At 58.4% G+C, this 15540-nt stretch overlaps 1 protein-coding gene across 2 annotated transcripts; it reads right to left on the bottom strand.

The window, feature by feature from the left end:
- Positions 1–259: 259 nt before the first annotated feature.
- On the bottom strand, positions 260–8935 carry SPRN (shadow of prion protein). 2 transcript variants are annotated; one of them, XR_012640277.1, is made up of 3 exons: positions 8696–8935; positions 715–4130; positions 260–598 (listed from the first exon to the last, which is right to left on the bottom strand). XR_012640277.1 is itself a non-coding variant. In XM_074958599.1 (2 exons), the coding sequence occupies exon 2, from the start codon at positions 4108–4110 to the stop codon at positions 3691–3693; it is 420 nt and encodes a 139-aa protein (XP_074814700.1). In that variant the 5' UTR covers positions 4111–4130; positions 8696–8935; the 3' UTR covers positions 260–3690. The 2 variants fall into 2 exon arrangements, 1 of the variants encoding a protein (XP_074814700.1); XM_074958599.1 differs by having other exon boundaries at positions 260–4130.
- Positions 8936–15540: the final 6605 nt, after the last annotated feature.

The raw sequence follows: 15540 nt of genomic DNA on the forward strand, positions 1-15540 counted from the left end.
GAGGGCCCTCCTGTAGTGGGCAGTGGTCTGTCCAAGAGTAGTGTCATTTGCCCCTGTATTTGGGCGGGCAAAGCAAGGACTGAGGGGACAGTGCAGCACCTCTCATGCTGCCCCACAGGAGCTGGCTGCTTTCCCTGTGCAGCTGCCACTAGGCCCCTTGGGGAGTGAAGTAGCTGGGCCCAGCTGAGCTGCCTCCATGTGGGGTTGAGTCTGCCAGGGCAGGGTATCACACAGGAGTCCTCCTTGCAGACCAGACTGTGCTTGATCACCGCGTCCGTCAACCTCCCTGAGGTAGGGATCCCTACCAGGAGAGAGCTCCTAAATCCAACGGCTACCCTAGTTCCAAGGGCTGGAAGCAGTGACTGGACAAACTCCGGCTGGAAATAAGGTACACGCTTTTAACAGTGAGGCCAATTAACGCCTGGAATAGCTGACCAGGCACTTGGGGGATTTTCCATCACATGAAGTCTTCCCCCCCACAGCTCACTGAGTCACACTCTCCTCCTAGACTTTATTTCCACGTCACTGTGAACACACGTATAAAACCATTACAAACACGGAACATTAAAAACAGGTGAGTGCAAGTACACGTGGCCTCCTGCTTGCTGGGCGAGCTGGCATCAGGCCTGGGAAAGGGGCTGGGGCAGGGCTCTGCATGGGGAGGAGGGGGTGTCATAACTACCCTGTTCACATGCACATACAGCAAGCAGGGGCCTGTCTACACACACTGCCCAGAGCCCAGCCTGCCACACAGGGTGTGGAGGGATCCCCACCAGTCCTAGGGCACTGAGGAACAGCTCAATGCCAATCTACCGCCTGCACCCTGCCTCTGGCTGCTGGTGGGTTAAGTGGGAGTGGGGGGAGTTTGGTCCAAAATGTAGAGGGCATTTTTTAATAAAAGCTCAGAACCCCTGTGCCCCCAAGTGCAGTGATTCCATGAACAGCCCCCTCCCCGTGCTCTTCAGGGGCCAGAGCCTGCGCGTCTGTGCCAGTGTCAGGCAGCAAACCCCACTGTGTGTGGGGAGGCCAAGCTGTTTGATGGACGGCTGCTGGTGAGCCTGGTGGGTGGGAAGCATGGAGCCCCCTCCCCCAGCCTGTGTAGAGCAGGGGGATCTGCACCCCTCCAGGCCGGAGCCCCCTGGATGTTGGGAAGAGCACTCTCCCCCCACCGCCTGTGGAAAAGCTGCAAGGACTGAGACTATATTAACTCCTGGCTGTGTTGGGAAAGGCCGCCTGGCTGCTGGCTGGGGCTGGAGCCAGAGCAGGGCTGGTGACTGGAACTGGCTTCCAACCAATCTGGATCCCCACATGGATCTGCCTGTTTCCTGCCCTCTTTGCCCCCCAGTGGAACTGGGGGCAGTTTCCTCCCCCCCCCATTTGCACTTCCCCCATCAGCTCCTCGGTCACCTGAGCCCAGTTTCTCCCTCGGCCAGTGCCCAGAGCTCCCTGGCAAACTTGCTGCTGGTACCGGAGGAGTTTCCTGCTGCAGCAGCTTCCCAAACCTACCAGTGGGACAGCAGGCAGCACAGCTGCTGGCCAAGGCCCATGAGCCTCACCCCTGACCCGCCACCGTGGGACACGTGACTGCACTGAGGGCTCTGCCATTTATAGCGCAGAACAGGCTGGGAACCATGGTTGCTGCAGCAGCCAGCAGGGTTGAGCTCTGGCCTGTTGGAGACCTACCACGCAGCTCTGCCGGTGCCACCGGCTTTCCTTTGGGGACTGGCCTCTCGAGGAGGAAATGGACACTTGACCATTGGCTAGACAGCGTGGGAATACAGGACACAGGACTCTTGGTCCTGCTCCTGCTCTTGGAGGGGAGTGTCATCTCATGGTGAGGGACAGGTTAGCCAAAGTGCCTATATTTGGCACAGTCACTCTGCCAGGCAGCGTGGCTGAGTTTGGGTCGGCCATGCCAGAGGGTGGGGTGTTAGTCCCAACTTGCTTGAAGTGACCTTGTGCAATCTTCCCATAGTAAGAGGAGGTAGGGTTAATACCTGACTGCCCCTTGGGCCTGGAGTGCAAGGTAGTGGGGGGAAGGGGGCTAGGAGCTGGGGAGCGCACGGCAGTGACCGCAGGCAGGAGAAAGGAGCACTGAGCTCATGGGCTCCCCCTCCCCCCGCCTGATTGCTCTGCCACGTGCCTTCTGGGCTTCCAACACTGTGTCGTTCTCAAGCTCGAGGGGCCTGCAAAATCAGGGCATTTAGAGCGGGAACTCGTTCTGGGGCCAATTTCTGACGGATCAGCAGTTCAAACGCCAACGGACTGATTTTCCCGGAACGCCTCTGACGTGCCAGTGCTGCGCTGTGATTAGGTGCGGAGGATTTGGGGCTGAGGCACTGTGGTCTTCACGCAAAACCAAGAGACTGACCTGGTGTATGTGCGAACCTGAGCCCACCCTTCCCCATGCTGGCCCTGTGCTGTAACGGGCACCCGCTCCACGGCCCTAACCGAAGCAGCCGGAATGTTTGCTGGCTGGGACGTGGCGCGGCTGGGTCAGGAACGCAGCACGGCTCTGTGTGGCTGCGCAGCCCGGTCAGGGCAAACCTGCAGGCTGAGCGGCTCCCAAGGTGGGGCGATGGCCGGTAGTGCTGTTCGGGCCTTCCGCCCGAGCAGCCTGGCTCGACGGGCCTCGTTTGGGCAGAGAGTTCGCGGAAGCCAGTCCGTCCTGCGGGGGGGGCGTTGCTGAGGTCAGTGGGGGTCAGACCCCCTCAGCCAATGTCCGGCAGTCTGGGGGGATCCTGTGAGTGGCGAGGAGACGGCAGCTGGGCAAGGAGGGTCCTTGGGTGTGAAGGAGCCAGGGCGCTCGTCTCTGGTTTGGGAGCGGCTGGCTCTAATCGTTGCCTCCAGCTGTGGAATCAATTGGCACCATCCTCACCAGCCTGAGCCAGTGCCAGCGGCTGGGGTTCAAACCAGGGGGAGGTTGGATCCTGCTTCACACCCAGCTCCAGCCCCCCAACATGCTCGGACAGGCTGGCCCAGAGTCCCAGATCCTCTCCCCCCCCCCGGCCAGGAGATCCTGCTCCGCATTGGTACCGGCATAGGAGTGGAGCTGCTTCCCTCACCACGCAGCTTCACCCCAGCCGGCCTTCACCGCAGCCCCCACGGGACACACAAGGCCGCTCCGGCCTCCCTTCCATGTCTCAGCAGGAGAGCGGGGCCCCGAGGCACGGGGCTGGCAGCAGCTCCTTGGGGCTGGGACACATGGCCCTATCCCGGTTTGTGGGCCCAGGCTCTGCCCCTCATGCTCTGCCTTAGCCTGTGGGCCCAAGCCCCTCCCTTCGTGGCACAGGCTAGCAGGGCCGGTGCTTTGGGAAATGTCCATGTCAATCAGCATGAGTAGGGCCGTCACAAGCGGCAGTGATGGCAGTGCCTGGCAACCTCATGCCACCCACAGCTGCTGCGCTAGGTTCCCCTGCTGCACCACCTGCCCTCACCACAGCCAAGGGCAAAGCTGCAGCGGGATCAGGCCTAGGGGCACTGCCCCAGCTGTCTCACTGGCAGGTGCTCCCGCTCCAGCCCGCGGGGCAGCGCAGGCTGCTCCGGCCCCGCAGCAGGCGGGAGAGCCGCTTGGCCTGCAGGGGGCTGGGGCAGACGCAGCTGGACGGGGCTGGTGCTGCCGAGCCCCAGCAGGGTGCTGCCGCTCTGCAGGCTCCGACACGGGGAGGGTCGGTCGGGCGCCACAGGCCCTTACAGGGGAAGGAGCTGGAAGAAGCCAGTCACCAGGCAGAAGGAGATGGCAAGGTGCGCCGTGTCCTGGGCCCCGGCAGCCGAGGTCCACGAGCGGTAGCTGTACACGCCGCTGCCCGTCCTGTTGCCTTCCTGGAACTCGGAGCCGTCATCTGGACCAAGCTCCCCAGAGATCCTCATCCTCCTGTGGGCCGCTCCTGCCGCCACGCCTGCCGCCGCGCCCGCCGCCGCCGCTGCCGCCACCCGCAGCCCCGCTCCCGAGGAGCCGTAGCGAGGGGCAGCCTTGGCCCGGCTGCGGGCCATGCCCCTGCCACGGGCCGCCCCCCGGGCCCCGCCCCGCCCGCCCTTGCAGGTGACGCTGTCGCAGAAGGCGGCGGCCAGCAGGAGGAGCGTCCAGCAGGTGGCGGTGCGTCTTTTCATCCCAGCGCTACCCCCAGCACCTGGAACAAGAGGGACCAAAAGGCACGTCAGCGCCAGGCTCCGGGCGGGGCCATCAGCACGAGCGGTGCCGTCCCCTGGGGCGGGGAAGGCTAGGTGCGGTGCCAGCAGTCAGGCTGGGCTGCAGGGGACCCATGCCCCTGCCTCGGCCCCTGACTGGAGCTGGGCGCTAATGGCAGAGCCCCGCCTCTGCTGGTGTGGCCTGGCCAAATCTGAGCGCAGCTGTGCCCCTGTGCACCAGGTCTCAATGCCACTCAAATTTGGAGCAGCCGGGCAGGTAACCCAGGACCCTGCCTTAGCAACAGTCTGGCCGTGCCCGGCGTGCTGCCCTGAGCGTTACCCTCCCAGCAGGGATCGGCTGCTGGGCTCTGCCTGGGGCTGGCTGACGTGGGGGGCCCACGGGGACTGGATCCCAGGCAAGCACAGGAACGGCTGCCCCTGAAAGCTAGCCTGGCCAGCCCCAAACTGAACTCTGATTCTGAAATCCCTCCCCCTGCCCCGCTGCTCCTCCTGGCCATGATCTACTGCCTCCCACCACCAAGGGAGTGCCAGGGGATGTGGGCAGGCTCCGGGGAATGAGTGGGGTACAGGGGCTGGAGTGGGGTTGGGGGCCTCAGGGAATGTGGAGGGTGCCGGGGACTGGAGTGGGATTGGGGGGCTCAGGGAATGTGGGGGTGCAAGGGGCTGGAGTGGAGTTGGGGGGCTCAGTAACATGGGGGGCTGAGGGCTGCAGGGGTTTGGAGGGCAGGAGAAAACAGTAACCATCACACACTGTTTCACTCAGCCCGGCCAGTCCATCTCCCTTTGCCATAGGGCCCATTTCCCATGTTCCCCTCCTAGGCACAGCACCCTCAGGGGCTGGGCTGGGGGAGCAGCAGGCAGGGCCTTGCCCTTTGGCTTTGCGGGAGCTCAGGTTTGCCGTGTGTGGCTGGGCTGCGTGCCCTGCTGGCATTGCAGGACGTGGCGAGGCCCTGACAGGGATCCAGTGCAGAAGGGGCCAGGGCCTGGCTGGGAAGCCAGCCGTGGGTACATGGTGCCCAATCCACAGGCTGGCAGCAGAGAAGCCTGAAGGCAGCGATTTGTCAGACCCTCTGCTGCCGAAGGAGCCAATCCAGAGAGATGGGCGCCACCTTGTGCCCCGAGCGCCTATGGCCCAGTCCTGCCAGGCACAGGGCTCCCTCTGTAGAAGCTAATGGGTACGCTCCTGGTACTATGTGTGTGGGGCCCCACTCTGTGTCCTGGCCACCCACGCTCCCACCTGGCCCTTCACATGGGCACTCAGAGCTGCTGGCCCTGCCAGCGGGTTGGCCCCAGGACTCCAGGACACCATCAGCTCTTAGCACCCCAAACCCCTGGGAGCCACACTGCTGAGGAATACGAGACAGCCGGGCTTGGGTGCCATTGGGGCCCCCGGGTACAGCTGGGCTGGGAGCTGCAGGGCAGGGAATGGATGCCCAGGCCTGTAGCCCTGCATATGTGGGCCAAGCTGCACCGCGGCCCTTCACGGAACCCCCCAGCAGAGGCAGTTTGGAGCTGGCTGCCGAACATTGGCAATGGAGTGAGGGGTGGGGGAGGGGGGAACTGTGCCAAGGAGAACCTCCTTGAGGACGAGGGGAAAGGGTTGCCTGCCAGGAAGGGGGAGTCGGGCTCAGAAGGGGTGCCTGGCTTCTGGAAGGGGTGAGAGATGGAATAGCAGCATCCCCCACCGCCAGGGTGGGAGTCAGCAATGCCCCGCAGCTGCTGCTCCCCCCTCCCCTGTATCCATGCCAGGCAGCAGAGCTGTGCCCATGCTGATCCCAGCCGTGCCCTCCACTGAGCGTCAGGCTGCACACAGCACAGGCATTAGCACGCTCGTTTCTAAGCGACGAGAAATAGATTCAGCTCCAGCAGAGCTGCAAACCCCTCCCTCATAGCCAAGGCCTTGGCTTCCCTTGGCACCAGCCCTCCAGGCCGGGCAGGTGAGAGGCCAGGATGCCCACCCAGGCTTCCTGAGGGCTGCAAAACCCCCACCCCATCAGCCAGAGACCCCAGCGCCTCTGTGCAGCTGCTCCGAGGGGGAAATCTGCTCTGTGGCCCTGAGCACCTCAACTCCTGCCTTGTCCCCGCTGGCTCCAGGAGGCCAGCCTGCACAGCCCACATGGGGCCAGGCCTCTGCCAGATGGTCCCGTTAACGCTGCACGCACCACGCTAGTCTTGGCACTACGGTGCCCCCTTCCCTGCTGGTCCCCCCAGGCCAGCAAGCTGTGGGCATCCCTGCACACTCTGCGGCCAGGGCAGAGTCCTCTGCTGGGGCGGGACTGTTCCCGCAGTGCCCCATGCTGGACGCAGCAGCACCTGGCTGGGGCAGGTTGTTCTTCTTGGTTTGGTTTTGCCCGGATGAGAAGAGTCAGTCCCAGTAACTGGTTACAGTAGCCTCCTAGCCTGAGCCATGCAGGGCCAGCATGCCCACGTCCGCCCCCACACCCCGAGCACGCAGGAGCCCCCTACACCAAGGGGATCCCATCAGCAGTGAGAGCAGTAATGGTTCAGGTTGACTTTGAATAGCCCCCCTCGCCCCAGGATGGGCCAGGGTCTTGCTGGTGACCCCACAGCTCACCCAGCTGCCTCCAAACGTGCCAAGCTGCCACTGTTTATAGGCAGGGAGCCAGGAATAGGGGCGGGGAGGGGGCAGGGTTGTGAGGTGGGGAGGGGACAGGGGGTTGAGTGAGGAGCTGGGAGCAAGGGCAGGTTTGTGGGGAGGGGGCTCGGGGGCAGGGTTGTGGGGCAGGGAAGGGACTCGGGGGCAGGGTAGTGGGGCGGGCAGGAGGCTGGGAGCAGAGAGAGGACGGGGCAGAGGCAGGGTTGTGAGGTGGGGAGGGGATGGGGGCAGGGAGGCCCTGGGAGGCAGGGACAGGGTTGTGGGGCTGGCAGGCCCTGGGAGGCAGGGACAGGGTTGTGGGGCTGGCAGGAGGCTGGGAGTAGGGAGGGGACAGGGCAGGGTTGTGAGGCAGGGCAAGGGGCTGGGAAGCAGTGTGAGGAGCTGGGGGGCAGGGTGAGGAGGAAGGTTGCTGGAACTTGCAGGGTGGGGCTGGGTCGCTCCGCAGAGGGGATGGGCCCGGGCCCGGGCCCAGACACCTCGGCGCCCGCTGGCCGCAGGGGGTCAGGTCGCCCCAGAGCCACCTGAGCGGAGTCAAGCTGCACTCGCTGCCCGCTCCCCCAGCACAGGTAGCCCAGGGCATGGCCCCACCACACCCGCAGCCACCAGCATCGCGGCAGGGCCAGCCCCGCTCCCTCACTGCACGACCAAGAGGGATATGGACCCCGCCATCCTCTGCACCCCCCCACACCCTGCCATCCTCTGCAAACACACACACACACACCCTGCCATGCTTGGCACACACCCCCACACCACCTTCCTCTGCACAAACACACACACACACACACACTCCACTGTCCTCTGCACACCCACACACCCTGCCATCCTCTGCACACACACCCTACCATCCTCTGCACACACCCACACAGACACACACTGCTTCCTCTGCACACACACCCCACACACTGCACCATCCTCTGCCTACACACACACACACACTCCACCATCCTCTATGCGCACATCCACATGCATGCCACCATCCTCTGCACCCACACCCCCACACCCTGCCATCCTCTGCACACACACCACTATCCTCTGCGTGCACATACCTCCCCACACACCACCATCCTCTGTGCATGTGCCATTCTCTGTGCACACCCAAAAACACCCACACACACCGCACCATCCTCTGCACACACACACATACTGCCATCCTCTGCACACACACCCCACACAGACACACTCCCACCATCCTCTCGACACACACACACACTCCCCACCATCCTCTGTGCGCACACACACATCACCATCCTCTGCGCACACACATACAGAACCCACCATCCTCTGCACACACGTACCATCCTCTACACACACACACACAAACACAACCTGCCATCCTCTCTCTCGCACACATACCATCCTCTCTGCACAAACATACAAGCACACACATACAACCATCTGCATACACACACCCCACCATCCTGTCTCACACACACACATCACCATCCTCAGCACACACACACACACACACACACAGAACCCGCCATCCTCTGCACACACACACGCATCACCATCATCTGCACGCACGCACACACACCGCCATCCTCTCTCACACACACAGAGAACCCGCCATCCTCAGCACACACACACACAGAACCCGCCATCCTCTGCACACACACACACACACATCACCATCCTCTGCACGCACACACACACCCCGCCATCCTCTGCACACCCCGGTGCCCACCCCCACCTTCCTCTGCGCACACACACACACACCATCCTCTCTGCACAAACATACAAACACAGTACACACACACACAAACCTACCATCCTCTGCGCACGCACACACACACACACCATCCTCTCCGCACAAACATACAAACACAGTACACACACACACACACCTACCATCCTCTGCGTGCGCGCGCACACACACACACAAAGACAGACAGACACACACATACACAGCTATTGTCCCACGCTGCCTACCGGGCAGGGAGGGGCCAGCCCCGCGGCCGAGGCTCCAGATCCCCCTGGGCTCCGCGCTGCCGATGGACGCTGCGGGCACGAGGGACCCCGTGTCCTGGGCTCGGCTCCCGGGTCCCCGGTGCAGAGGCGGCGGCGCTGGCAGCTCCGGTCTCTCCTGCTCCGCCCAGGACTCCTCCCCGCCCAGCGCTAGGAGCGGAGCAGGGTGGAGGGAGAGCCGTGTGGTCGGCTGTGGGCGGGGGTTGTGGTGTTCAGCGGTGCTGTGTTGTGGGGGGGGTGGGGGGGGAGGGTTGCAGAGTGGCACCGGTGCTCTGTTTACGGGGATGCGGTGTGGCATGAGTGCTCTATGTGGGAGGGGTTGTGGTGTGGCACGGTTGCTCTGTGTGGGGGTCGTGGTGTGGCACAGGTGCTCTGTGGCGGGGGCTACAGTGTGGCACGGGTGCTCTGTGTAGGGGGGTTGCAGTGTGGCACGGGTGCTCAGGGGGATTGTGATGTGGCACGAAGGCTCTGTGTGGGGGGTTGCGGTATGGCACGGGGGCCCTGTGTGTGGGGCTGCGGTGTGGCACGGGTGCTCTGGGGGTGTTTGACACGGGTGCCCTGGGGGGAATTGTGGTGTGGCACGGGTGCTTTGTGTGTTGGGTTGTGGTGTGGCACAGTTGCTCTGTGGGGAGGGGTTGCGGTGTGGCACTGGTGCTCTATGTGGGGGGGCTGCGGTGTGGCATGGGTGCGCTGTGTGTTGGTTTGCGGTGTGGCACAGCTGCTCTGTGCAGAGGGGATTGTGGCGTGGCACAGGTGATCTGTGTGGGGCGGTTGCAGTGCGGCATGGTTGCTCTGTGTGTGGGGTTGCGGTGTGGCACGGTTGCTCTATATGGGGGTTGTAGTGTGGCATGGGTGCTGTGTGTGTGTGTTGGTGCGGTGGGCTCTTATTTTTAGTGACACCCTCATCGTTCCCACAGGATCTTTTTGCTAAGTCCCCACCCACCCCTCCCCCTCTCAGTGCCGCAGACAATGATGAAGATTGGCATCTATATCTGGGGCACGGCTGGATTATACCGCACTATGTGATGGCAGGACTCAGTGTATTTTCAGGGCAATGTATGTGAAGCGGTTGGGATTAGAGGGGGCAGAGAGCTGGGGGGCCCTTTGGGGGGGGAGGAACGGATGGAGGGAGGGGCAGGGGTGAGTGGGGATAGGGCCAGGGAGGGGACATGCAGGCAGGTTGGCAAGGGATTGGTGGGGAGACAGGGCATGCTTCTTTGTCTTCCTCCTGCTGCTGCTGGGAGTCCCCCTCCCCCACTATGTTGATGGGGGGCTAGAGAGGGGCTCAGGAATGGTGCAAAGGGGGTTGAAGCTGGGACCTGGCATGTCCTGTGTGCCCAGGCTGGGCTCTTGTGTCTGCTCTGAGACTGGGGCTTGCAACGGCACTGCTATCTTAGAGGGACAGCCAGCACACCATGCTGGGCACAGAGAGACCCAGAGCACGATCACTTGGGCCTACGGGGAGGAATTTGCTCTCTTTATTCTTGTGTGCATGGGTGCTTGTGTGTGTGGGTGCACGCATGCATGTGCACAAATGTGTGTGGGTGCTTGCGTGCAGGGGTGGGTGGGTACACCTATGTGTGTGTGCAGGTGTGGGAGGGTACCTGTATGTAGGTGTGGGGGGAGGGTGCATGTGTGCACATATATGCATGCCTGTGTTTGGGGACATGTGTGCCGGGCTGTGCATGTGTCTGCACAGAGGGGGTGGAGATGTTATTTATAGAATCACAGAAGAGATGGAACATTCCTCCACCCAGCCGCAGGGGTTAGCACAGATTGTTCCAGTGACAGATGCATTCTCCAGCGCTTTGTCCACCCCCGAGGAATGAGCTTCCACCACTCCTGTTGTCTCTCATCCGCTCACTCCTAGGAATTATCTCCGGCTGTTTGCAGAGGGCTTGGTTATGTGGCTGCCTTGCCTTTGTTTTCTAGGTACTGCAGGGTTATACCTGTAAGGACTCTGCTGCCTGTAAAGCTGCGGGCAGCATCTCATGAGCGTGAGTACCAACCTCAGGGCAGACTGTTAGGAAGCAGGGCACACCCCCAAACTGGTTGTGAGTTCTATACTTAGATTTCACCAACCAGCTATCAAACGTAAACTGCTCAGACGCTATAACAGCCTAACCATGGAGTCACAAACAGTCCCCTCACTGCTCCGATTTGTCTTGCCAACCAGGTGAGCCTGCCTTTGATAGATGGTCCCTTACATGAAGAATCACAGCAATATTCAGGTTACTTCCAGTCCCAAGGGACCAGCCATTTACCCCAGGTCAATTGCACCTTAGATCTCACACCAAAGGCAACGCTTGTAGCCAATCCCATGAGTCACTCCTGTGCTAGGTTCCAGCCAATCCACAAGCCAGGAACTGGCCGTGTGATTTCTGGAGCAGGTATATAAGCCCCACAGAAGCAACAGCAATTCAGTCTGATCAGTGAGACTTCAGGGCTTGGAACTCTCTCCTGCCTGATGGTGGCAAGACTCCCCAGGCCTCAGCTTGCCCTAGTCTTGCTCTCGTTGCTGCCCTGCTCCCAGTCCTCCAGCCTCACGTTGACCGTCATGGACTCCTAATTCCAGCTCTGACTGCTAGGCCTGGCCATCTCCATCCCAGTTTCTGACACACATCTCTGTACAAGGCAGGCTACTGGCCCAACATTTGTAGGCTTGTGGGCATCTGATCTTTGCACATGAGCATTTGATTAGCTGAAGGATTGATTCAGGAGCACATGGTACTTCACACATGTAACTCTAGTGCACTCGTGGCCGAGATGGAGTCCGCTCTGCCAGCAGTTCCGGCCAAGAAAAGGCGCCCACGGGAATGCAGCAGAGAAACTCCCTTCCACCCTGTCCAGGGCACCAGTTCCAAGCCCCCTGGAGTAAACACATACACACACACACCCTGGAATAGTACAATGAATATAGGAAAGGGAAATATTTACAGAGGAATGAATGGATAAAAATGGGGGGAAAGATAGGGGGAGTGGTAAAACAGCATTACATCCAAAAAGAGGACCCACCGGTCCAGTGCTACCACAATACGGAGTGGTAGTCACTGAGCAGTGCATCTACACTCAGAGTTCAGGAATCCTGGGCAGAGTTCCAGTTTGGCAGAGTCTTGGCTGCTCCTGGTTGTCTTTGGCATCAGTAAACTTTCCCCAGCAAACCCCTCTGGTGCCCTCTTCTGCCACTCCCTGCAAACCCACACAGAGCGACAACTTCTTTGTTTAACTAGCTACAGCCTCCCTCCTTACTGTAACGCAAAGGCACAAGCCCCAGTACTCACGGCCCCATGCAGCTCTGGGCAACAGCAATACTGGGTGTGACTCTGGAGCTGTGCTGCTGTAGTGCTTCAGTGTAGACTCCATCTATGCCAACAGGAGGGGTTCTCCAATGACTGTAATTAATCCACCTCACCAAGAACCCGCAGCTAGGTTGACAGAAGAATTCTTCCATGGACCTAACACTGTCTGCACCTGGGGTTAGGTAGGCTTAATTACATCCCTCAGGGGGTGTAGCTGGGTTAACCTATCTTTTTTAGTGTAGACCTCAGAAATGCCAAACACCAGGAATAAGATATGGGATGTTCATCGAATTCTTCAGATGCTTGTTCCGCAGACAAGATTTGCATGTGGAAGAGCTTCCCATTTTGCTGGTTGGCTCCAGGGAACCCCACAGGTTGACAAACAAAGAGTAGCATTTTGTTTTCTGCTGTAGAGTGGACCATTGACCAATTGTGTCCTGTGAATAAAGTAAGTGCCAGAGAGAGGGAGTCAGGAACTCTACATCAAATAAACTAGTTAAGGAATGGGAGGTAGTGTTTAAGGAATAGCTTCCCATGAGACCCAGAAACCTTCCAGAGGTCACACTTCCTGATACCTCAGCAAATCCAAACAAACTAGCTTTTACTTCAAATTCATATCTCTATATTGGTCCACTGTTGGGATCAGCTAGACCCCCTCTCTATATATGATTAACCTGTCTTGTTCCTTCAGCAGAATGTCTCTTGTTCTGCTGCAAGCATTGAAAGATGAGCAATTAATGGTACTATATAATCAAAGAATGTACAGGCTATCGTCCTTTTAATTTAGAGGCAGTATGAAGGAGGTCTCCTTTTCAAATGACTGTTGTATTATAGAAGTGATAAGAATTGCTATGGCACCAAAAGGAGAAAGAATATTGAAAGAGATAAGCACTTAATCAGTGTGTAACCCTGGAATATTAAAAGAAATGGGTAAGTAGGGGGAAATTCCATTTAATAGTAGGGGTTAATAGAGAAAGATAATCCTTAAAATGAAGAAAACAAAAAACCTTGCAAGAAAAGGTGAGATGTGTGCTATCCAACAGTGCCATCTACCTGATACTGATGGAAGCATCAGAGAAACTGAGCTGAAATCTAAGAGCTCTGACAGCAAGGGTCCAACAGAAAAAAAGAGAGTCACCACTCAACCCTTGTAAACACCCCGAGTATAAAAACTGAAGTCATGGGGTGGGAGCTCCCAGGTGATCCAACCCACAAATAATCTGCAGAACCTAAAAGTGGTACTGGACACTTGGCTTAGTAGGGAGGGACCACCAGTGCTACAATTGGGTTAAGACTAGAGCATCTGATCCTTCACTCCCTGGAAACATGAGAACCTTTTAAGATACTGCATTCCTGGTGAGCTAATAAACAACTAAGTGTTGTGATGGGTGCTTCAAGACTTCTCTGGCCCCTGCTGGAGTCGTTGTAGAAAGCTGACATACCAACGCGAAGGAAGAGCATTGCCTGGAATAGAAGGAGAGGGGTCTAGACCTCCCAGCACTGCCTAGGGACATCACTGATTGGGAGGCAGGACTCCTGGGTTCCATTGCTGGTTTTCCTATTGACCTGTTGTACTTTGGGCAAGTTGCTCCCCCTCTCTATCCTTGGAACCAACAAAACATGGTCCTCCAGCAGTTAGAAGGGCCGGGAGGGGGCAGTACCCTTTCAGGAGGCGTGTGGTGGTGGTCGGGGACTCTCTCCTCCAGGGGACTGAGTCATCTATCTGCCGCCCTGACCGGGAAAACCGAGAAGTCTGCTGCTTGCCAGGGGCTAAGATTCGCGATGTGACGGAGAGACTGCCGAGACTCATCAAGCCCTCGGATCGCTACCCCTTCCTGCTTCTCCACGTGGGCACCAATGATACTGCCAAGAATGACCTTGAGTGGATCACTGCGGACTACGTGGCTCTGGGAAGAAGGATAAAGGAGTTTGAGGCGCAAGTGGTGTTCTCGTCCATCCTCCCCGTGGAAGGAAAAGGCCTGGGTAGGGACCGTCGAATCGTGGAAGTAAACGAATGGCTACGCAGGTGGTGTCGGAGAGAAGGCTTTGGATTCTTTGACCATGGGATGGTGTTCCATGAAGGAGAAGTGCTGGGCAGAGACGGGCTCCACCTTACGAAGAGAGGGAAGAGCATCTTTGCGAGCAGGCTGGCTAACCTAGTGAGGATGGCTTTAAACTAGGTTCACCGGGGGAAGGAGACCAAAGCCCTGAGGTAAGTGGGAAAGCGGGATACCGGGAGGAAGCACAGGCAGGAACGTCTGTGAGGGGAGGGCTCCTGCCTCATACTGAGAATGAGGGGCGATCAGCAGGTTATCTCAAGTGCTTATATACAAATGCACAAAGCCTTGGAAACAAGAAGGGAGAACTGGAGGTCCTGGTGATGTCAAGGAATTATGACGTGATTGGAATAACAGAGACTTGGTGGGATAACTCACATGACTGGAGTACTGTCATGGATGGTTATAAACTGTTCAGGAAGGACAGGCAGGGCAGAAAAGGTGGGGGAGTAGCACTGTATGTAAGGGAGCAGTATGACTGCTCAGAGCTCCAGTACGAAACTGCAGAAAAACCTGAGTGTCTCTGGATTAAGTTTAGAAGTGTGAGCAACAGGAGTGATGTAGTGGTGGGAGTCTGCTATAGACCACCGGACCAGAGGGATGAGGTGGATGAGGCTTTCTTACAGCAACTCGCAGAAGCTACTAGATTGCACGCCCTGGTTCTCATGGGTGACTTTAATTTTCCTGATATCTGCTGGGAGAGCAATACAGCGGTGCATAGACAATCCAGGAAGTTTTTGGAAAATGTAGGGGACAATTTCCTGGTGCAAGTGCTAGAGGAGCCAACTGGGGGGGGAGCTTTTCTTGACCTGCTGCTCACAAACCGGGAAGAATTAGTGGGGGAAGCAAAAGTGGATGGGAATCTGGGAGGCAGTGACCATGAGTTGGTTGAGTTCAGGATCCTGATACAGGGAAGAAAGGTAAGCAGCAGGATACGGACCCTGGACTTCAGGAAAGCAGACTTCGACTCCCTCAGGGAGCGGATGGGTAGGATCCCTTGGGGGACTAACATGAAGGGGAAAGGAGTCCAGGAGAGCTGGCTGTATTTTAAGGAATCCCTGTTGAGGTTACAGGGACAAACCATCCCGATGAGTCGAAAGAATAGTAAATATGGCAGGCGACCAGCTTGGCTTAACGGTGAAATCCTAGCGGATCTTAAACATAAAAAAGAAGCTTACAAGAAGTGGAAGGTTGGACATATGACCAGGGAAGAGTATAAAAATATTGCTCAGGCATGTAGGAATGAAATGAGGGCCAAATTGCACCTGGAGCTGCAGCTAGCAAGAGATGTCAAGAGTAACAAGAAGGGTTTCTTCAGGTATGTTGGCAACAAGAAGAAAGCCAAGGAAAGTGTGGGCCCCTTACTGAATGAGGGAGGCAACCTAGTGACAGAGGATGTGGAAAAAGCTAATGTACTCAATGCTTTTTTTGCCTCTGTCTTCACCAACGAGGT

This window comes from Natator depressus, chromosome 7 (genome assembly GCF_965152275.1).
Source record: "Natator depressus isolate rNatDep1 chromosome 7, rNatDep2.hap1, whole genome shotgun sequence".
NCBI lineage: Eukaryota > Metazoa > Chordata > Testudines > Cheloniidae > Natator > Natator depressus.

Coding starts and splice junctions, on each gene's coding strand:
- SPRN (XM_074958599.1), bottom strand. CDS start 4,110: ATGAAAAGACGCACCGCCACCTGCTGGACGCTCCTCCTGCTGGCCGCC.